General features: G+C 42.6%; 1 protein-coding gene across 9 annotated transcripts in view; it reads left to right on the plus strand.

Annotated features, from left to right (window-relative positions):
- Window positions 1-22624, plus strand: part of JAKMIP3 (Janus kinase and microtubule interacting protein 3) — a 177625-nt gene that overhangs the window by 48083 nt on the left and 106918 nt on the right. For all 9 annotated transcript variants that reach the window (XR_013214449.1, XR_013214448.1, XR_013214447.1 and 6 more), the window contains exon 2: window positions 17036-17275. Coding sequence is in view for 1 of the 9 variants with exons in the window: in XM_077258438.1 (XP_077114553.1) it covers window positions 17141-17275 (135 nt within the window). In the remaining 8 variants the exon portion in view is untranslated. The remainder of the gene's footprint in view (window positions 1-17035; window positions 17276-22624) is intronic.

Here is a 22624-nt window from a genome sequence, read left to right on the forward strand (position 1 = left end):
TGGTTCTAGACGTCTCGCGCCAGCCGGAGAACTAACTAACCCTTTCAGAGAAAATAAGACCTCTCTTGCCTCAAGAGAAAAGACCCCAAAGTATAATACAAGCCCCCCACAAATAATAACGGTGAGGTAAGAAGAAATGACAAACGTAAGAATGAACTAGATTTAGCAAAGAGAGGCCCACTGACTAATAGCAGAAAATAGGAAGATGACTTATACGGTCAGCAAAAAACCCTACAAAATGTCCACGCTGAATATCCAAGAACCCCCGCACCGACTAACGGTGTGGGGGGAGAATAACAGCCCCCCTTGAGCTTCCAGCAAAATCAGGAATCACATTTTAAACAAAGCTGGAACAAAATAAGGAAAATACAAATGCACAAAAATAAGAAAGCAGGACTTAGCTTATCTTGCAAAATCAGGAGACCAGGAGACAGGAAAAAACAGACATGGTCTGATAACAACGAAGCCAGGCACAATACAGAGTATCCAGGAAGTTTATATAGGCACACCCAAGTCCAAACGAACCAGGTGGGTGCCAACCTGGGGAAAGACACTCCAAGTGCCATACCGCTAATGACCACAAGAGGGAGCCAAGAAATATAGTTCACAACACATAACACAGACTACGCCGGTCAAGACCTGAGCACCCGATTTACTCCAGCCAATACTCAGAGGTCCGACTGTTGTGAATTCCGTTCTGGAGCTCCCTCCTGTGGTTGCTAATGGTATTTTTGTGAGTTCTGCCCTTGGGCTCCCTCTGGTTGTTTCGAGTGGAACTGCTGCTCCTTTAGGTAGCTGTAGCAGCTGCCTTCACTAATCACCTTGCCTGGGTTTGTTATTTAAACCTGCTCTGGGCTTTAGTTCATGCCAGCTGTCAATGTTCTTGGTTGGATTTGGTTCTCTCCTTGGATTTCTCATATGGCCTGTCCTTTTCAGCAAAAGATAAGTTTTTGCTAGTTCTTGTTTGTCCATTTGCTTTGGACTCTATTGCTCTGCAAATTTGTCTCATTTTGTCCAGCTTGTCGCTATGTCATATTCAGGCTAGTTGGAAGCTCTGGGGAAGCAGATTTGCCCCTCCACACCGTGAGTCGGTGTGGAGTTCATTTTTGTAAACTCTGCGTGGATTTTTTAGTTTTTAATACTGACCGCACAGTATCCTTTTCTACTCTGTATATCAAGTTTAGTATTGGCCTCCTTTGCTAAAATCTGATTTCATTTCTGTGTACGTCATTCTCCTCTCCACTCACAGTCAATATTTGTGGGGGGGCTATCTTTCCTTTTGGGGTTTTCTCTGAGACAAGATAGCTTTCTATTTCCTTCTTTAGGGGTAGTTAGTTCTTAGGCTGTGAAGAGGTGTCTAGGGAGAGTCAGGAACATCCCACGGCTATTACTAGTGTTGTTGTTGGGATTAGGAACTGCGGTCAGTAGAGATACCACCTCCTCAGAGCTCGTCCCATGTTGCGTTTTAGCCACCAGGTCATATCAGTGTGGCTCCTTAACCACCAGGTCATAACATCCGACTACACCGACCAAGGCCCAAATCCCAGATCTGCTCTGATCAATACATAGACCCCAAATGATGCTAGTCAGAATTGGAGCCCAGCCTTAAGTCTTTCGGACCTGAGAGACACCCGCCATCGGTGAAGCATCGAAGACCTGTGAGGAGACTTTGCCAAAGACTTTGCCTGCCATGATGAACAGACGACGCGAGTGAGCCGGGCCATCACTTCCAGCACTGACGTATGGTAAAAGGGTTGGCCTTGGCTAAGACAGTGAGGGAAATTAAAGCCCATCCAGAACAGATATGGCACTTTTTTCTACATGTATAGGGTTTAGAAGACATGATGTAGCTGATAGTGATAATTCTACGTGGCTTTACATATGGCTATCATTTCAACAATCTTTATGTAAATCAAAAGTACAATTGTCATGATTCCTCCGCTCAGTGAGTGATTGTTATGTGGTCCTATGGAAACTGCGTCATACTGAATTGTCAGTGCTTTGATTGACAGCTCGGCTGTCCAATCTGTGACTGGGAGGTGCAGGACTTTTTCCAGGAGGTCTGTGTTCTGGAGATGGCCCAAGCTATTTAACTGAGCTGTTTGCCTCTGATCCCTGCCAGACATGGTTTGTGCTTCCTGGTCAGTGTTTGCCTGATTCTATTGTTCTGAGTTCTGATCTTCCTCTGACCCTTTGGACCTTGTTCTGACTACACCTTTGTCTTGTCTTTTTTTCTTGGTCTGCTATCTCTTGGTATTTTGACCCATGGAACGTGACCTGACTTAATCCTTTGTCTTTTCCCTTGGTTATCCATGTACTCTCTTGGTACTGACTCTGAAACGTCTGACTTCCCTGCTTCACGGTCTGTCCATGAGTAGTGACTAGCGTCACAACAATTGAATGTGAGAAACTTTGTAATACATTTTTATAAGCAACATATACTTCTTTCTCCAGTTATGAGCTACTTCTTCACCTCTTCCCAACACACCTCCTGAACTCATCTTTTACTCTGAAATATTGCTCCAAACTGTTTTTAGAGATTAAACTTTCAGCTCCTGTAAAGAATCAGATAGGTTACTGTTATGACCCCAATGGCAGAGGGTCTCAGAAATATTTACTGTCTGCAAACACAAAATCCAGCTCATAGGGCAGTGGTAACTGGGCTGACCATATATCTAATCCTAGCACCACAAATAACAGCAGCCGGGGAACGTGCCTACGTTGATTCTAGACGTCTCGCGCCAGCCGGAGAACTAACTAACCCTAGAAGGGAAAAGAAAGACCTTTCTTGCCTCCAGAGAAAAGACCCCAAAAGTTGGATACAAGCCCCCAACAAATAATAACGGTGAGGTAAGAGGAAAAGACAAACGTAAGAATGAGCTAGGTATTTAGCAAAGAGAGGCCCACTAGCTAATAGCAGAATATAGTAAGATAACTTATATGGTCAGCAAAAACCCTATCAAAAATATCCACGCTGGAAATTCAAGAACCCCCGAACCGTCTAACGGCCCGGGGGGAGAAAACCAGCCCCCTAGAGCTTCCAGCAAGGTCAGGAATCACATTTAGTACAAGCTGGACAAAAATGAGAGCAAGCAAATAACCCAAAAAACAAAGAAGCAGGACTTAGCTTAATTTAGCACGAACCGGGACCAGCAGATAGGAGCAAACAGAAAGGATCTGATTACAACGATGCCAGGCACTGGACTAAGGATCCAGGAAGTTTATATAGCAACACCCCTGGACTAACGGCCCAGGTGGGTGCAAACTGAGGGAAGAAACTCCCAGAGTAATATCACTAGTAACCACAAGAGGGAGCCAAAAAGTCTAATTCACAACAGTACCCCCCCGTTAAGGAGGGGTCACCGAACCCTCACCAAGACCACCAGGGCGATCAGGATGAGCAGCGTGAAAGGCACGAACTAAATCGGCCGCATGCACGTCAGAGGCAACCACCCAGGAATTATCCTCCTGACCATAGCCCTTCCACTTGACCAGATACTGAAGTCTCCGTCTGGAGAGATGAGAATCCAAGATCTTCTCCACCACGTACTCCAACTCGCCCTCAACCAACACCGGAGCAGGAGGCTCAGCAGAAGGAACCACAGGCACAACGTAGTGTCGCAACAAGGACCTATGGAACACGTTGTGAATGGCAAACGACACCGGAAGATCCAAGCGAAAGGACACTGGATTAAGGATTTCCAATATCTTGTAAGGACCGATGAAGCGAGGCTTAAATTTAGGAGAGGAGACCTTCATTGGAACAAATCGAGAAGACAGCCACACCAAATCCCCAACACGAAGTCGGGGACCCACACCGCGGCGGCGGTTGGCAAAACGCTGAGCCTTCTCCTGTGACAATTTTAAGTTGTCCACCACATGATTCCAGATCTGCTGCAACCTATCCACCACAGAATCTACCCCAGGACAGTCAGAAGGCTCCACATGTCCCGAGGAAAAACGAGGATGGAAACCAGAGTTGCAGAAAAATGGCGAAACCAAAGTAGCGGAACTAGCCCGATTATTAAGGGCAAACTCAGCCAACGGCAAGAAGGTCACCCAATCATCCTGATCTGACGAAACAAAACACCTCAAATAAGCCTCCAGAGTCTGATTAGTTCGCTCCGTTTGTCCATTAGTCTGAGGATGAAAGGCAGACGAGAACGACAAATCAATGCCCATCCTAGCACAAAAGGATCGCCAGAACCTGGAAACAAACTGGGATCCTCTGTCAGACACAATATTCTCAGGAATGCCGTGTAAGCGAACCACATTCTGAAAGAACACAGGAACCAGATCGGAAGAGGAAGGCAGCTTAGGCAAAGGCACCAAATGGACCATTTTCGAAAAGCGATCACATACCACCCAGATGACAGACATACCCTGAGACACCGGGAGATCAGAAATGAAATCCATGGAAATGTGTGTCCAAGGCCTCTATGGGACAGGCAAGGGCAAGAGCAACCCGCTGGCACGAGAACAGCAAGGCTTAGCTCGAGCACAAGTCCCACAGGACTGCACAAATGACCGCACATCCCGTGACAAGGAAGGCCACCAAAAGGACCTAGCCACCAGATCTCTGGTGCCAAAAATTCCCGGATGACCTGCCAACACCGAGGAATGAACCTCGGAAATGACTCTGCTGGTCCACTTATCAGGAACAAACAGTCTGTCAGGTGGACAAGAGTCAGGTCTACCAGCCTGAAATCTCTGCAACACACGTCGCAAATCAGGAGAAATGGCTGACAAAATAACTCCCTCTTTAAGAATACCAACTGGTTCTGCGACTCCAGGAGAGTCAGGCACAAAGCTCCTTGAAAGAGCATCAGCCTTCACATTCTTTGAACCTAGTAAATACGAGACCACAAAGTCAAAACGGGAGAAAAACAATGACCAGCGGGCCTGTCTAGGATTCAGGCGTTTAGCAGACTCGAGATACATCAAATTTTTGTGATCAGTCAAGACCACCACACGATGCTTAGCACCCTCGAGCCAATGACGCCACTCCTCAAATGCCCACTTCATGGCCAGCAACTCCCGATTGCCAACATCATAATTCCGCTCAGCAGGCGAAAACTTCCTAGAGAAGAAAGCACATGGTCTCATTACCGAGCAACCAGGGCATCTCTGTGACAAAACGGCCCCTGCCCCAATCTCAGAAGCATCCACTTCGACCTGAAAGGGAAGTGAGACATCAGGCTGGCACAAAACAGGCGCCGAAGTAAACCGGCGTTTCAACTCCCGGAACGCCTCCACGGCTGCAGGAGCCCAGTTAGCAACATCAGAACCCTTCTTGGTCATATCCGTCAAAGGTTTAACAACGCTAGAAAAATTAGCGATAAAACGACGGTAGAAGTTAGCAAAACCCAAGAACTTCTGAAGACTCTTAACTGACGTGGGTTGAGTCCACTCATGAATAGCTCGGACCTTGACTAGGTCCATCTCCACAGCAGAAGGGGAAAAAATAAACCCCAAAAAGGGAACCTTCTGTACTCCAAAGAGACACTTTGAGCCCTTAACAAACAAAGCATTCTCACGCAAAACCTGAAACACCATCCTGACCTGCTCCACATGTGAGTCCCAATCTTCAGAGAAAACCAGAATATCATCCAGATAAACAATCATAAATTTATCCAGATACTTCTGGAAAATATCATGCATAAAGGACTGAAACACTGAGGGCGCATTAGAGAGCCCAAAAGGCATCACCAAGTACTCAAAATGACCTTCGGGCGTATTAAATGCAGTCTTCCATTCATCTCCTTGCTTAATGCGCACAAGGTTGTACGCGCCACGAAGATCTATCTTGGTGAACCACTTGGCACCTTTAATCCGGGCAAACAAGTCCGACAACAGAGGCAAAGGATACTGAAATTTAACAGTGATTTTATTCAGAAGCCGATAGTCAATACAAGGTCTCAAAGATCCGTCCTTCTTGGCCACAAAAAAGAATCCCGCACCAAGAGGGGAAGAGGATGGACGGATATGCCCCTTCTCCAGAGACTCCTTGATATACGAACGCATTGCGGCATGCTCAGGTACAGACAGATTAAATAATCTTCCCTTAGGAAATTTACTACCTGGAATCAAATCTATGGCGCAGTCACAGTCCCTATGAGGAGGCAGAGCACCGGATCTGGACTCGCTGAACACATACTGATAATCAGACAAATACTCAGGAACTTCCGAAGGAGTAGAGGAAGCAATAGACACCGGCGGGGAATCAGCATGAATTCCCTGACAGCCCCAACTTGACACAGACATTGCCTTCCAATCCAAGACTGGATTGTGGGTCTGTAACCATGGCAGCCCCAAAACGACCAAATCATGCATTTTATGCAGAACAAGAAAACGAATCACCTCCCGATGTTCAGGAGTCATGCACATGGTTACCTGCGTCCAAAACTGCGGTTTATTTTCCGCCAATGGCGTAGCATCAATACCTCTAAGAGGAATAGGATTTACCAACGGTTCAAGAACAAAAGCACAGCGCTTGGCAAATGACAGATCCATAAGACTCAGGGCAGCACCTGAATCCACAAACGCCATAACAGGGTAAGAAGACAATGAGCAAATTAAAGTCACAGACAAAATAAATTTAGGTTGCAAATTACCAATGGCGACAGGACTAACAACCCTTGTTAGGCGTTTAGAGCATGCTGATATAACGTGTGTAGAATCACCACAGTAAAAACACAACCCATTCTGACGTCTATGATTTTTCCGCTCATTTCTAGTCTGAATTCTATCACATTGCATTAAATCAGGTGTTTGTTCAGACAACACCACCAGAGGATTAGCGGTTTTGCGCTCCCGCAAACGCCGGTCAATTTGAATAGCCAGCGCCATGGAATCATTCAGACTTGTAGGAATGGGGAAACCCACCATCACATTCTTAATGGCTTCAGAAAGGCCATTTCTGAAATTTGCGGCCAGAGCACACTCATTCCACTGAGTAAGCACGGACCATTTCCGAAATTTTTGGCAATACACTTCAGCTTCATCCTGGCCCTGAGAAATAGCCAGCAAGGCTTTTTCTGCCTGAACTTCAAGATTGGGTTCCTCGTAAAGCAATCCGAGCGCCAGAAAAAACGCATCAATATTTGCCAATGCCGGATCTCCTGGCGCTAGCGAGAAAGCCCAATCCTGAGGGTCGCCCCGTAAAAAAGAAATAACAATTTTAACTTGCTGAGCTGAATCTCCAGATGAACGGGGTCTCAGAGAAAGAAACAATTTACAATTATTCTTGAAATTCCTAAACCTAAATCGGTCTCCAGAAAACAGTTCTGGAATAGGTATTTTAGGTTCAGACATAGGACTACTGGTAACAAAATCTTGTATGCCCTGCACACGAGCAGCAAGCTGGTTTACACTTGTAATCAAGGTCTGGACATTCATGTCTGCAGCAAGCACACGCCACTCAAAGGTAAAGGGGAGGAAGAGAAGGAAGGGAAAAAAAAAACTCAGAATTTCCTTTCTTATTATCCCACTTCTGCAATGCATAAACATTCAATGTTGGCCTGGCATACTGTTATGACCCCAATGGCAGAGGGTCTCAGAAATATTTACTAAGTCTGCAAACACAAAAACCCGCTCATAGGGCAGTGGTAACTGGGCTGACCATATATCTAATCCTAGCACCACAAATAACAGCAGCCGGGGAACGTGCCTACGTTGATTCTAGACATCTCGCGCCAGCCGGAGAACTAACTAACCCTAGAAGGGAAAAGAAAGACCTTTCTTGCCTCCAGAGAAAAGACCCCAAAAGTTGGATACAAGCCCCCAACAAATAATAACGGTGAGGTAAGAGGAAAAGACAAACGTAAGAATGAGCTAGGTATTTAGCAAAGAGAGGCCCACTAGCTAATAGCAGAATATAGTAAGATAACTTATATGGTCAGCAAAAACCCTATCAAAAATATCCACGCTGGAAATTCAAGAACCCCCGAACCGTCTAACGGCCCGGGGGGAGAACACCAGCCCCCTAGAGCTTCCAGCAAGGTCAGGAATCACATTTAGTACAAGCTGGACAAAAATGAGAGCAAGCAAATAACCCAAAAATCAAAGAAGCAGGACTTAGCTTAATTTAGCACGAACCGGGACCAGCAGATAGGAGCAAACAGAAAGGATCTGATTACAACGATTCCAGGCACTGGACTAAGGATCCAGGAAGTTTATATAGCAACACCCCTGGACTAACGGCCCAGGTGGGTGCAAACTGAGGGAAGAAACTCCCAGAGTAATATCACTAGTAACCACAAGAGGGAGCCAAAAAGTCTAATTCACAACAGGTTACATGCTGCCCACAGAGGGAAGTGAAAGAGCCTAGAGCAAGAGAGAGGCACATATATACTACTGTTGCTTTCTAGTAAGGGTTTATCTAACCCCAGTGCCAGATTCACTGCTACACTGCTCAGTATTGCTACATAATGTCTTCAATGGTGCATTTGCTCCTGGGGGTAGGTAAAGTGATAGGGGAGCAGGATATCCTCTTCCTTTTGTCTACTGTGTATGGGAAACATCAATGATGACATCAGTGGTGCTCAATGATAACCAAAAATTAGAAACTAAGCTACGAGAGGGTAACACTGATGAAGATCCAGAATACAAGTCATATAATGGTCAGATATAGTTTTAGTCCTCCTCTGCGCTCACAATCCACCTGAAACAAAGCAGATGCAGTGACCGTATTGTACACCTGTACATTGCAAGTGCTATTACACTGTTGTATCTGACAAAGCTAATCACATTACTGAATTAGGACCTAGTAATTATGTTTGGCCTCAGGAGTAGCTTACAGAAAATATAGCGTAATTGGATGATTGGATTCCACTTCTCTTCTACTAGTGACCTTCGAAGCAAAAGTGAACTGAGACTAGATGTTCTACAAACAGAGGTGAATGTTATTAGTGGTGATATCGTGCCATGAAATACGGCTGCTTTCCTTCCCATAAGTGAGCTGCATGAAAATTGACAGATTTCCACCAACCGTGACACCTTAGGAATGATAAAGATCCTGGTTATCGATCTGTTGATGACTCTAAATTATCTCTGTGCTGTGCCTGGAATATTAACCAGATGAACCCATCAATAAATGTTATGAATGCACGAACAATCCATGAATGGAGATGAAGCTGCTTATATACAAAAAATGGCTTCAGAAAAGGGCAGTGATGATGGCATCCCAAGCTCTTCTTCTGCGTGCATCGTATCAGCTGGGCAATTTGGTTTAAGCTTCGGTGAACATGAATGCGCATGATGAAATAATGGCATCCTGTAAAGGGTTATTCACTTTTAAGTCTTTCATGGCTGAGACAGAAAAAACTCCATCCAAGCTTCAACCACTGGAGGTGGAACAATGGAAAGAGCCAAGAGTGTCTGAACTAAGCGGTTAATGTAACTCCCATTCATTTCTATATCAGATATGGAAACACCGTAGCTCAGTCGCTCCCGACTCTTTCCAAAGTTCCATCGTCTGTGGTTGAAGTCACGAAAGTCACCCTTTAAGGGAGTTCAAGTAAAGAATACCAGGCACAACCTTTACAAAAAAATAAAAAATAAACAAAAAAGGGACTTTTTTTAATCCTGTACAACCCTTGTAAGCCAGACCTTCATTAAAGGGGTTCTCCTGAAATTGCAATTTTGTCCCCTATCCATGTGCCTGGGGTCCGACCAGTGATCCCGAGAATAAGACTCTGCAGAGACTTGTCTTAAACACAGCAGAGGTGCATGAGATTGACCTCCGCTTCATTAATTGTCTATGGCAATGGATAGGGGATAAATCTCGATGTTGGGGAATCCCATCTAATAAAAGGGGTGGTCTGAAACTAGTATTGATTTTCATTCTAAATGTCTCTATCTCTATTTTAATAATATAATATTTTTTCTTATATGGTTTAATTAAAAAGTCCCTACTCTCACCTCTCTAATCTATCCGCTTTATTTTATTTTTTTGCCTAGTTACGTTTTGGTGACACTTCATTTGATAATCCCCAGTCACTGGTGCAGCCTCTGAAACAAAGTGTCATCAGTGACGTCCCTTTCTGGGGCATGCATCAGATGTTAATTTTGACACAATACTTACTGTGCAATTTTTATTTCAGTGCACAGTGACAGTGCGCTCCCTTGCTGGCTCTAATGAGAAGTGAGGAATCAGCAAAAAGTGCACTGTCAATGCACATTGTAAGGAGAGAATGTGGGAAGCAGACACCAACCCCGCCTCCGAAAGTGATGCTCACTGCATTCTTTACTCACAATTGCACTGACAGTGCGCTCTGTTTCTAGCTCATCACTTCTAATTAGCGCCGTCATGGGAGCGCACTGTCACTGTGCAGTAAAAAGAATATCGCACAGTGACAAGGGAACTCTACTGAGTATACGTTGGAATTGGCAATCGACACATGCTCAGCAGAGCAGGCTCAGCCCCTGAAATGGGTTTGACTGATGACGCTTCGTTTCGCGGTGGGGGCAGAGGCTGTGGCAGTGCCTGATGATGTATCATTTGAGTATCCTAACATGCACTGGGGATTCTCATCAAAACAGACATAGGTAATAAAATAAAATAAAGAATTTACATTAGAGAGGGAAAGGGTGGGACTTTTTAATTAAACCGTATTAGAAAAACTATTATATTATTGAAAAAAAATAGACATTTAGGATAAAAATCAATATTAGCTTCGAACCATCGCTTTAAGTTGAATTTGGTATAACGTTTATATAACCAGTTTCAAAAGTTAGCGAGAATAAGTCCTGCGCATATGACCAAGTAGCCTTCTTGCTTTATTACAGACCCTTGTAGGCTTTTATGGGCACATACCTAAACTCTATGTCCCATTGATTTCATAGGTCTTCTGTAAAAAACAAGTATCATAGCCTGCACATGATGGCACTTAGGATGCCTACATCCATAATATGGGCTTGTAAGGACTCGTCCTGCCATACCGGGTCCATGCACACAGCTTTGCCAAGGGAAAGGACCCAAAACAAGGGATTTATTGATTTTTTTTATTGATTAATTTGACACAAAGGATTTTATACTGTAATATCATGACCTGTACACGGCGTGTATTTTTTGTAGAATAAAATTTTGTAAAAAAATTTGCATTGACTTTATTTATGTTTCCAGAATCAGATCAGGGCTTTACTCACAGAGTGTTTCCAGCTGATTCCAGAATCCAGGTCACAGCTCATTTCTGGCCCATCGGCTGCAGTTTGCTAATCCCATAGATGGTTTTCAGCAGATTTGGGAAGGAAGAGGCGGGGTGATTGTTCTAAATAATATTTGACTTGTAAAAAACACGTCATGAGAATATTGTGCCTGCGCGGCGTTATGGCTGCACAATATCATATATTATGTATTAGTGCGACTGGTCATACAATGTGCGCTGGAATCTAATGTAGCGGGTAAGCACGGCACGTTACATCATCTAATAGAACTTGTTTTCAGAAACAGATGACGGCTACGTAGGTTTGTTGGAAGAGCGTTCTGTGCATTGTTACACTGCACTCAAGGAAAACCTAGACAGTAAATCTACAGCCTTTTATACAGTGGTGTTTTTGCACAGGTTTATAAGGAATTTATGAGAAAATATACTGAATTTATACAGTTCCGATTCAGACTTACGTGTCTCCATGTTTACATCATATAAAAACTCTATGTGGCTGCAGACTTGTGAATCTGCACAGTGTGTACAGTGCACACTGTCAGGATTGTTAGGTGGCAGCTCTGGGAGCGGATATGCATACATGCGGTCAGGTGCAGACTAAACATGCGCGGCCTCGTTCAATGCAAGGTTGGTTAAGTCTAGTCAGAATGTGGCCAAAAGTATGCGATTTGCATGCTTGTGGCCCTATGACCACCCGCTCCTGGCGCCGACATCGGAAAATCCTGACAGCGCACACTGTGCGCTCTGTGAGAATTCACAAGTCTGCGGGCACATACATTGACTGCAGGCTTGAGCCCCAAGCCTGCAAAACCCCTTTAAGTCTAGCTCTAGAGTATTTTTTAAAATAACCTTTTTACAATTGAGACAACAAAATGAAAATATATCATAATAAGCAGTTTAATAGGATTCATAAGTCTACCTTTGAATTTTTTTTTTATTGATTTGCTTTATGTGTTTGGCTTGGATCTGTTCCCATTATGTGATTATGTTTAGACCCGGATCGTCCTTGTAATTTGGCAAGGATTTGGTTTACATACGGCCATGAGCTTAGGCTTTACAACACTATATCATTGGGCGTTGGCTAGGACATGGCTTTGATATATGTCTGGGCTTAAAGAGTAAGCGTCGCTATAATTTTTATGTCATAAATAATTAGTGCACATCAACTTAAACAACTTTGTAATATATCTTATTAGAGAGATTTGCTTTTTTCTCTTTGTGGATTTATCTTTCACTATCAATTCATGGGTAAAATCCTTAAAATCTGTCTTCAGTGAAGACAGATTTTCCCATTACTGAGATAGGAGATGACAGTTAGTGCTTTTAAAATTCTATGGTGAGAAGAGGGGGACGATCTAGAGGCAGACACAGACATTCTGCAGCAAGTTCTCCATAGAACTCTATGAGCACCAACTGTCATCTCCTATCTCAGAAATGGGAAAATCTATATTCACTTAAGACAGATTTTACCCATGAATTGAAAATGAATAATCAGTTCAGAAGCAGAAAAAAACAGTTTTCTCTGAAAATGTATATTGCAAAGTTTTTAAATCCACATGTACTATTGATTTATGATAAAAAAAAAAAAGGTAAAACAACTGTATTTGCAACTAAAGGATCTTCAAAAAATAAAGAGGGGGCAGAGATATCTAAAAGTAATAATAACTGCAATATTTAACGTGACGATGCAGTGGATATCTGCTCATCTTAGTACTGGTGCAAATGAATGAGCACAACTCCATAGAAGACAAAACTGAGAAGACTTATGAAAGTTCTTTGGCTCCTCTGGACAGAAACAGTATCCTCCAGTCTGGACTCCGGATTTCTACAAAACAATACACGAATAGCAGAACAAGTCCACAAATCAGAGTGGGAATGGCGCTGCTGAGTAGATGTGACAAATGGAGGCACAAGATGCAAGAATGCTATCATGGAATCCTAGAAAGCTAGAGTTGGAAGGGACCTCCAGGGTGAAAGTTTCCGACCCCCTGCTCAATGCAGGATTCACTAAACCATCCCAGACAGATGTCTGTCCAGCATCTGTTGAAGACTTCCATTGAAGGAGAACTCTCTACTACCTCTTGTGATTAATAGATAGATAGATAGATAGATAGATAGATAGATAGATAGATAGATAGATAGATAGATAATAGAATGTTAGTTGGAAGGGACCTCCAGGGTCAAAGTTTCCGACCCCCTGCTCAATGCAGGATTCACCAAACCATCCCAGACAGATGTCTGTCCAGCCTCTGTTTGAAGACTTCCATTGAAGGAGAACTCACCACCTCTTGTGAATAATAGATAGATAGATAGATAGATAGATAGATAGATAGAATGTTAGAGTTGGAAGGGACCTCCAGGGTCATCGTGTCCAACCCCCTGCTCAATGCAGGATCCACTAAACCATCTCAGACAGATGTCTGTCCAGCCTCTGTTTGAAGACTTCCATTGAAAGAGAATTCACCACCTCTTGTGATTAATAGATAGATAGATAGATAGATAGATAGATAGATAATAGATAGATAGATAGATAGATAGATAGATAGATAGATAATAGAATGTTAGAGTTGGAAGGGACCTCTTCGATGCTCAATGCAGGATCCACTAAACCATCTCAGAGAGATGTCCTCTGTTTGAAGACTTCCATTGAAGGAGAACTCTTAGAGGATGGTTTATCCTATACTTTTTTGTTTGTTTCATGTACAACGCATTTTGTCTCATTATTTCAGCCTTTATTATCTCCGTAATTGGATATTTGCTATTCTAATAATTTGATCGGGACCTGGCTTCAATATGGTTATTGTTAGTCGCGTCTGTGGATTTAGTTCTTCTTTTATGATTTGGTCGGCCTCTATAAATGGTCTTTTTTGTTATTGGAGTATAAAAGAATCTAGGCTTCATTGGGTGTTTTGACAATTGTATTCTACAGTCAATCAGGATTTGTTCCACACATATTACTGAATACATATGATGGAGTTATCGACTAGGAACCAGATCATAAACCACTTAATGTGCCATGAAAATGCATCTCCGTAAGCCATAGCTCTATGGGGACTCAGATTCCCTGGAGTGTGTGTGAACAATGGTCCGATGTTAACTTTGTATTGGAAAACCTTTACATTGCAGTAATCCAATTTATTCGACTTATTGGTCTTTATATTTCTCTATACACAGAGTTTTATTTAGGGTCTAATTTCATTGATTACACATGAATGAGGAAATATCTGATGTGCAGTGTATCGCAGTCTCTTTATAATAAGTCATATAAGGCGCCGTCTATAATTGTGGTCACAACTTCAATCAGGTTTGATTCTAATAATTGCGCTATTTGCAGCCCTTTTCTTTCTGCCAATGGCTAAATCTTATGGACCCATTTGTAAGTCAGTCAGATCCGTCGGGCAGCATTGGGTTCCAAAACTTTCGTAAATGCCAAGACTTTGGCAATGCAAGCCTAGAAAACAATACGTTTTTGTGAAAAGTAATTTTTGCGATGCAAAAATTGAGACTTAAAGTGAAACTTTAAAAAAAAAGTGACTGATGAGAAATCATGGTTAGTGAAAGTCTGGATGGTGAGCCACCCACCATCAGAGAAATGGGGCTCTAAAGAAAGTTTGTGAACCCAGTTCATCACTTGCTTTTTTTTTTTAAAGCCTTTTTTTTTATCTTGTGGTATTCTAATGTTTTGGGGGGGGGTTTGCACCAGATTCATCAAAATATTGTACACGATATATGAGTTTTGCATTGAATAAAAAATGACCTTTTTTCATCTTTAACTCTTTTTGCAATTTTTTAGAGCAGAGTTACATGTTTTGTAAAATGTTGCAAAAGTTGCTAAAAATCAAAAAAATAAAAAATCTCTCCAGGGGGCGACTAGAGTAGATTGGGGACAAACTTTGCAACTTTTTGAAAAGTCGCAAATGATGAATCAGGAGAAACATTTGAATATCCTAAAACCCCACTAACAGTGGCAAATAAAAAAAGAAAATTGGTGGACATACAGTATATATACATTATATATTGTGAGGGATCGGCTCTGTGCTAGAAACTGGTTCCCACGTAAGTATTCAGTTCGTCTGTTCAAAAACAAGCGACTGGTTTATTAAATGTCCATAACCCATCTGGTTTAACCAAATAAAACAGCCTCTTCTGGATACAGAAAGATATAACAGAACAAAAATTGAAAATAACCAGTCCATGTAAAGCATGGGCTCACCGTAAATCTTCACACTCAGACTCGAGCAGGGTCTTTTTGTAATGTAGGGGATATTATTGTTGGTGTTTGACCCATAGGACCTCATTCAATCTAAAGAATTAGGCTGCGCAGAGCCTCTTGCACTGAATTGCTGGTGGTCAATAAGGGAGGTTCCCTATTCTTAGCCCCCCTATAAAAGCCAGTGTGGACAGCAGCTGCTATGTGAAGTTCCTACTCTGGAGGACTCTGCATAACTTTGCGCCTTGTAATAACACATTTCCCCAGCAGTGGCCACTGCTTGAAAACACCATAGCTGCCCTTGCTTCTTTTTAAGCTTCTGATAACCTGCTGGTCCTCATAGGGCCAACCTTTATTAACCCCTTTCTGACATCGGGTGTAATAATACGCCAATGTCAGACACCCTCCCTTTGATGTGGACACATCTTTTCTGGCACATGTCAGCTGTTCTAAACAGCTGACATGAGCCACTAACAGCGGCGGGAGGAATCGTGATCCTCCCGCAGCTGTTAACCTGTTAAATGCTGTTGTTAAACTCTGACAGCGGCATTTAACATGCGCTTCCGGCAAGCGCGACAGACATCCCACCCATCGGCGCCTGTGTCACATGACCGCGGGTCGCCGATGGGTTGGCATGACAACCAGAGGTCTCCAACAGACCTCTATGGTTGTCATGCCGGATTTCTATGAGCACCATGCGGTGGTCGGTGGTCATAGCGAGTGACCAATTCTGCTACATACAGGCGATCTGATCATCGCCTGTATGTAGCAGAGGCGATCGGGTTATGGCAGTTTCTAGTCTCCCATGGAGACTATTGAAGCATGCTAAAAGTAACAAAAAATGTTTTTAAAAATATAAAAAAATTAAAAAAATAAAAGTTCAAATCACCCCCACTTTTGCCCCATTCAAAATAAAACAATAAAAAAATCAAACATACACATATTTGGTATCGCTGCATTCAGAATCGCCCGATCTATCAATATAAAAAAATTAACCTGATCGCTAAAAGGCGTAATGAGAAAAAAGTCAAAACACCAGAATTATGTTTTTTTGGTCACCGCAACATTGCATTAAAATGCAATAACGGGCGAACAAAAGATCGTATCTGCACCAAAATGGTATCATTAAAAATGTCAGCTCGACACGCAAAAAAATAATCCCTCACCCAACCCGAGATGACAAAAAAATGGAGACGCTACAGGTATCTGAAAATGGCGCAATTTTTTTAGATAAAAAAGAACCTAGACATGTTTGGTGTCCATGAACTCATAATGACCTGGAGAATCATAATGGAAGTCAGTTTTAGCATTTAGAGAACATAGTAAAAAAGCAAAACAAAAAACAATTGTGGAATTGCACTTTTTTTTGCAATTTCACTGCATTTGGAATCTTTTTTCTGTTTTCCAGTACACGATATGTTAAAACCAATGGTGTTTTTCAAAAGTACAACTTGTTCTGCAAGAAGCAAGCCCTCACATGGCCATATTGACCAAAAATAAAAAAAGTTATGGCTTTGGCAAGGAAGGGAGCTAAAAATGAATATGCAAAGATGAAAATACCTCCAGTCATGAAGGGGTTAATATCAATAAAGCTGAGATGGTTCAATATCATCCGATACTAATGATCTAAGGTGCACTAATGTGACTTTTTTTTTTACAGATAGCAAGAAAAATGTAGAAAATGAATACTAGGCGCTTGACTCTGTGAAGCAGAGAGGACCCCTCTCTGATCCGGTCTGCACCCTTCTAGTCACTCCACCTCACAATGTCAAAGAAGGGCACCAGCAGCAGAGTTAAGGCAGAGAGACCTGATGCGCTAGCTTCCTTACAGTCTGCCAATGAAGACCTGAGGGCTAAACTCACCGATATTCAAATAGAACTCCAGCAGGAAAAGAGTAAGGTGAGCACCTTCGTATGTGGCTGGATATGTGCGCAATGTGCTTGGATGAAACTGTATAGCACTTCATGTATATATACACATTTGTGAAGCTTCTAATATGATAATTACTTCATCTCCGACTTAAAGTCTAACTATTCTTTTTCTCCAGATCTATAGAAAAGTATGGCCTTGCTGCCCTCATTCTTCACAACAAGTTAAATCTGCTTTTGCTGTACATACCAGCCAATAATGTTAAAAACAGCCCTAAATAACATAATTTCTGTAACTTGCTATCTGCTCTTTTTCAGTGAGTTACACTTCAATAGCATTCTGCCAGCACTATAGGAACTGGAGCTTTCAGTCCTTTTCTTCCCAGCCTGCATTGTGCTTATCATTTTCTAATGACTTATCGGCCAAGAACTGAAAGCATACCTTTCGGTTAAGCTTATATGCAGAATGACAGGAGAGTAGGAGCAGAGAAACAAAGACACTCCCCGATTTCCTGTAAAGAGACAAAAACCCACCCTTGCTTCCTTTAGAGAGGCAAATACCAGTCCTCACTACCTGTGGAGAGACAAAGATGAGCCTGCTCTTTCTGTGAAAAAATAAAAACAGGACCCTCAGTTTCTGTAGTGAAACAAAGACCAGCCCTTACTTGCTTTATAGAGTCAAAAACCCGCTCCCAACTCATGAAGAGAGACAAAGACAATTCTCACTTCCTGTAAAGAGAAAAATACCCACACCCACCTCCTATAGAGAGAAAGAGACCTGACTCCACTTTCTGAAGAAGACTTGACCCACTTCCCGTACAGAGATAAAGACCCGCTCCTACCTCTTGTAGAGAGACAAAGACTACCCTCCCTTGCTCTAGAGAGACAAAGGTCTACCCCCATTTCCTGTAGAGAGGCAAATACTAGCGCTCATATCCTGTAAAAAGACAAGGACCAGCCCACACTTCCTGTAAATAGACAAAGACCAACCCTCACTTCCTGTAAAGAGACAAAGACCAGCCCTCACTTCCTGTAAAGAGACAAAGACCAACCCTCACTTCCTGTAAAGAGACAAAGACCAGCTCTCACTTCCTGTAAAGAGACAAAGACTAGCCCTCACTTCCTGTAAAGAGACAAAGACCAACCCTCACCTCTTGTAAAGAGACAAAGACCAGCCCTCACTTCTGGTAAAGAGACAAAGACCAGCCCTCACTTCTGGTAAAGAGACAAAGACCAACCCTCACTTCCTGTAAAGAGACAAAGACCAGCCCTTACTTCCTGTAGAGAGACAAAGACCAACCCTCACTTCCTGTAAAGAGACAAAGACCAACCCTCACTTCCTGTAAAGAGACAAAGACCAACCCTCACTTCCTGTAAAGAGACAAAGACCAGTCCTTACTTCCTGTAAAGAGACAAAGACCAGTCCTTACTTCCTGTAAAGAGACAAAGACCAGCCCTTACTTCCTGTAAAGAGACAAAGACCAACCCTCACTCCCTATAGACAGACAAAGACCAACCCTCACTTCCTGTAAAGAGACAAAGACCAACCCTCACTTCCTGTAAAGAGACAAAGACCAGCCCTTACTTCCTGTAAAGAGACAAAGACCAACCCTCACTTCCTGTAGAGACAAAGACCAACCCTCACTTCCTGTAAAGAGACAGACCAGCCCTCACTTCTGGTAATGAGACAAAGACCAACCCTCACTTCCTGTAAAGAGACAAAGACCAGCCCTTACTTCCTGTAAAGAGACAAAGACCAACCCTCACTCCCTATAGACAGACAAAGACCAACCCTCACTTCCTGTAAAGAGACAAAGACCAACCCTCACTTCCTGTAAAGAGACAAAGACCAACCCTCACTTCCTGTAAAGAGACAAAGACCAACCCTCACTTCCTGTAGAGAGATAAATACTGGGATCCACCTCCTATAGACAGATAAAGACCCGCCATCATTTTCTGTAATTCATCTCAGCATCTTTCCTGCTGTACACAGATTATACTTGACGACAGGTGTAGAAGCCAAAGAATTCCTTAAGCTTTTGGAATATTTTAAGGCTTTGTAATTTACTCTGCACATGTATCTTAGAAATGGAACTAAAATGATCTATCATCCGCATGGAATTTATTAAATATTGTAAAAATTCTTACAGATTCAATGTGTCCATTTTATAAATAGATACTAGTGGAGAGATGTCAATATGATATACTGCAATGCATATTTAATTATCAGTTTAGTAAATCGAGGTTTTGCATTTCCAAGCGATAACATCCATTAAAATGTGATCCCCAGTACCAATGACCCTCTTATAAAGCAACGGAACGGATCTATATTAGGCAAGCATTTAGCTTAAACTAGTACACTGCCCTTGTGCATATCATCCATTATATCCAATGAGAACATATTTATTACTGAAACATGGCTGACATTGGAACTCCAAAGTTACCCCAGTGAATGGATTATTTTTTATACAGCATCTTCTGTTTATGACTCTACTACTTTGCCCTAGTCTAAAATGACATCTCTAAGATAGGACTTGTATATCATGATGAACCTACCTTTCATAGGATAGAAACAATATTTTTCCTTTACTTAAATCCATGTAGTTGGAGCTAGAAATCATTTTTGCATTTGGATTGCAATTTTTTCCAGGACACATTCAACTTTGATATGGTCTGTAATTCATAAATAATTTTAGAAAAGTTGGGATTGATTGGAGAGGGAAGGGTTTAGTAAGAGGGAGACCGATTAGTAGAGAGTTGCAGTAGTCCAGACGAGAGAGAATAAAAGCAACAGTAAGAGTTTTTCCAGAGTTAAAGGTAAAAAAGGTCAAATTCTAGAGATATTTTTGAGGTGTAGGTGAAATGAGCGAGTGAGTGATTGGATGTTAAGAGTGAAGGAAAGATCTGAGTCAAGTATAACCCCATGAAAATGGGCGTACCGCTGGGTAATAAAGCTAGAACCACACACGGAAATGGCAATATTGGGTTCGGGAAGGTTAGTAGAGGGAGGAAACACATGGAGTTTAGTTTTTGACAGATCCAGCTTACGATAGAGGGAGTACATGATGTTAATGATGTAACAGACAGCGGAAAGGCAATCTCTGGTATTTTGTGGTAATGCAGAGTTCATGTGTGTAATTGGGTGTCATCAGCATATAGATGGTACTGAAAACAGAATCTACTAATAGTTTGTCCAATAGGGGTGGTGTATAGAGAAGAGGAAGAGGCCTATGACTGAACCCTGAGGAACCCTGACAGTAAGGGGAAGAGTAGCCTGCAAAAGATATACTCAAGGAGCGGTCAGAGAGGTAGGATAAGAACCAAGAGATAACAGTTTCCTGGAGGTCGATAGAGCAGAGCATAGTGGCATAGTGAGGAGGAGCCGGTGATCCACAGTGTCGAATGCTGCAGAGAGATCCAGGAGAACTTTAGTAAGTGCAATTTAAGTAGAGTGTAAAGAGTGGAAACCGGATTTTAAAGGGTCAAGAAGAGATTTATATGAGAGATAGTGGATTAGACGGGAGTGGACCAAACGTTCCAGAAGTTTAGACAAGAAGAGACAATTAGAGACAGCGCAATTTTGGTCAAGCGATGTTTTTTAAGTAGTGAGTGTATGCTGGCATGTTTGAAAGAAGAGGGAAAGAAACCAGATGAGAGGGAGATGTTAAAAATTTTAGGTAGGTGTGTGGTGGCAGCTGGGGAAAGGGACTGAAGGAGATATGAGGGAATAGGGTCACTGGTGCAGTTAGTAGATAGAGAAGATGCGAGGAGCCTGCTCATTTTTCCTTCCATTACCAGTGCAAAGACAGAAAGTGAGCTAGATGGAGTGCGGGAGGGAGGAGAATGCATGATATTAAGGGATTGGAAGAAAACTTCCAGTCGGATATGGTCAATTTTTTCTCTGAAATAATAGCCAGATTGTCACCATTGAGGTTAGTTGTTGGGGCCTAAACTCTTGGACTGAGGAAAGTGTCAAAGAGTCTTTTAGGATTGTAAGGTAGTGCGGTGATGAGGGTCTTGAAGTAAGCTTGATTGGAGAGGTGAAGGACAGAGTTGTATGTTTTAAGCATAAACTTGTCCTGGATGAAATCTTCATCCAGGCTGGATTTTCTCCATAGATGTTCATCGCACCTTGAGCACCGCTGGAGAAATCGTGTTTATAGCATGTGCCAGGGTTGTCACCATCTGTGCCAAGTTATTCTTTGTATAGGAGGTGCAGCTTCTTCCAAGGCTCTTTGCAATGTTTCATTAAATTGTTTCAGAGCAGAGTCGGAACATTAGAGGGAGGAGATTGAGGCAAACAGTGAATGCAAATTCTTCATAAGTTTCTGGGTATTCATGGCACGTAAATTTCCATAAGAGTGGTAAGTAAGGGTGTCCTGAACAGGGAAACAGTTATTGACAGAGAATGAAAGAAGGTTGTAGTCATAGAGTGGGAAAGGGGAGTTAGTAAAATCAAGCACTGAGCAGAGACGGGAGAAGATCCGTTACAGCGCATGAGAGGAGAGTTAGTAAGCTATGAAAGACCGAGAGAGTAGGTTGGAGATAAAAGATGAGCGTCAGTTTGGGAGATGGGATCATCAATAAGGATGTTAACCCCTTTCTGACCTCGGACGGGATAGTACATCCGAGGTCAGATCCCCTCTTTGGTGCGGGCTCCGGCGGTGAGCCCGCATCAAAGCCGGGACATGTCAGCTGTTTTGTACAGCTGACATGTGCCCGCAATAGCGGCGGGTGAAATCGCGATTCACCCACCGCTATTAACTAGTTAAATGCCGCTGTCAAACGCAGACAGCGGCATTTAACCGGCGTTTCTGGCCGGGCGGCCAGAAATGAGCGCATCGCGACCCCTGTCACATGATCGGGGGTCAGCGATGCTTCTGAATAGTAACCATAGAGGTCCTTGAGACCTCTATGGTTACTGATCCCCGGTAGCTGTGAGCGCCACCCTGTGGTCGGCGCTCATAGCACACCTGCATTTCTGCTGCATAGCAGTGATCTGATGATTGCTGCTATGTAGCAGAGCCGATCACGTTGTGCCAGCTTCTAGCCTCCTATGGAGGCTAATGAAGCATGGCAAAAGTAAAAAAAAAAGTAAAAAAAATGTGAAAAAAAAATAAAAAAAATAAACGTTTAAATCACCCCCCTTTCGCCCCATTCAAAATAAATCAATAAAAAAAAAAATCAAACCTACACATATTTGGTATCGCCGCTTTCAGAATCGCCCGATCTATCAATAAAAAAAAGCATTAACCTGATTGCTAAACAGCGTAGCGAGAAAAAAATTTGAAACGCCTGAATTATGTTTTTTTTGGTCGCCGCGACATTGCATTAAAATGCAATAACGCGTGATCAAAAGAACATATCTGCACCGAAATGG

This window comes from Ranitomeya variabilis, chromosome 4 (assembly GCF_051348905.1).
Source record: "Ranitomeya variabilis isolate aRanVar5 chromosome 4, aRanVar5.hap1, whole genome shotgun sequence".
In the NCBI taxonomy this organism is placed as follows: Eukaryota; Metazoa; Chordata; class Amphibia; order Anura; family Dendrobatidae; genus Ranitomeya; species Ranitomeya variabilis.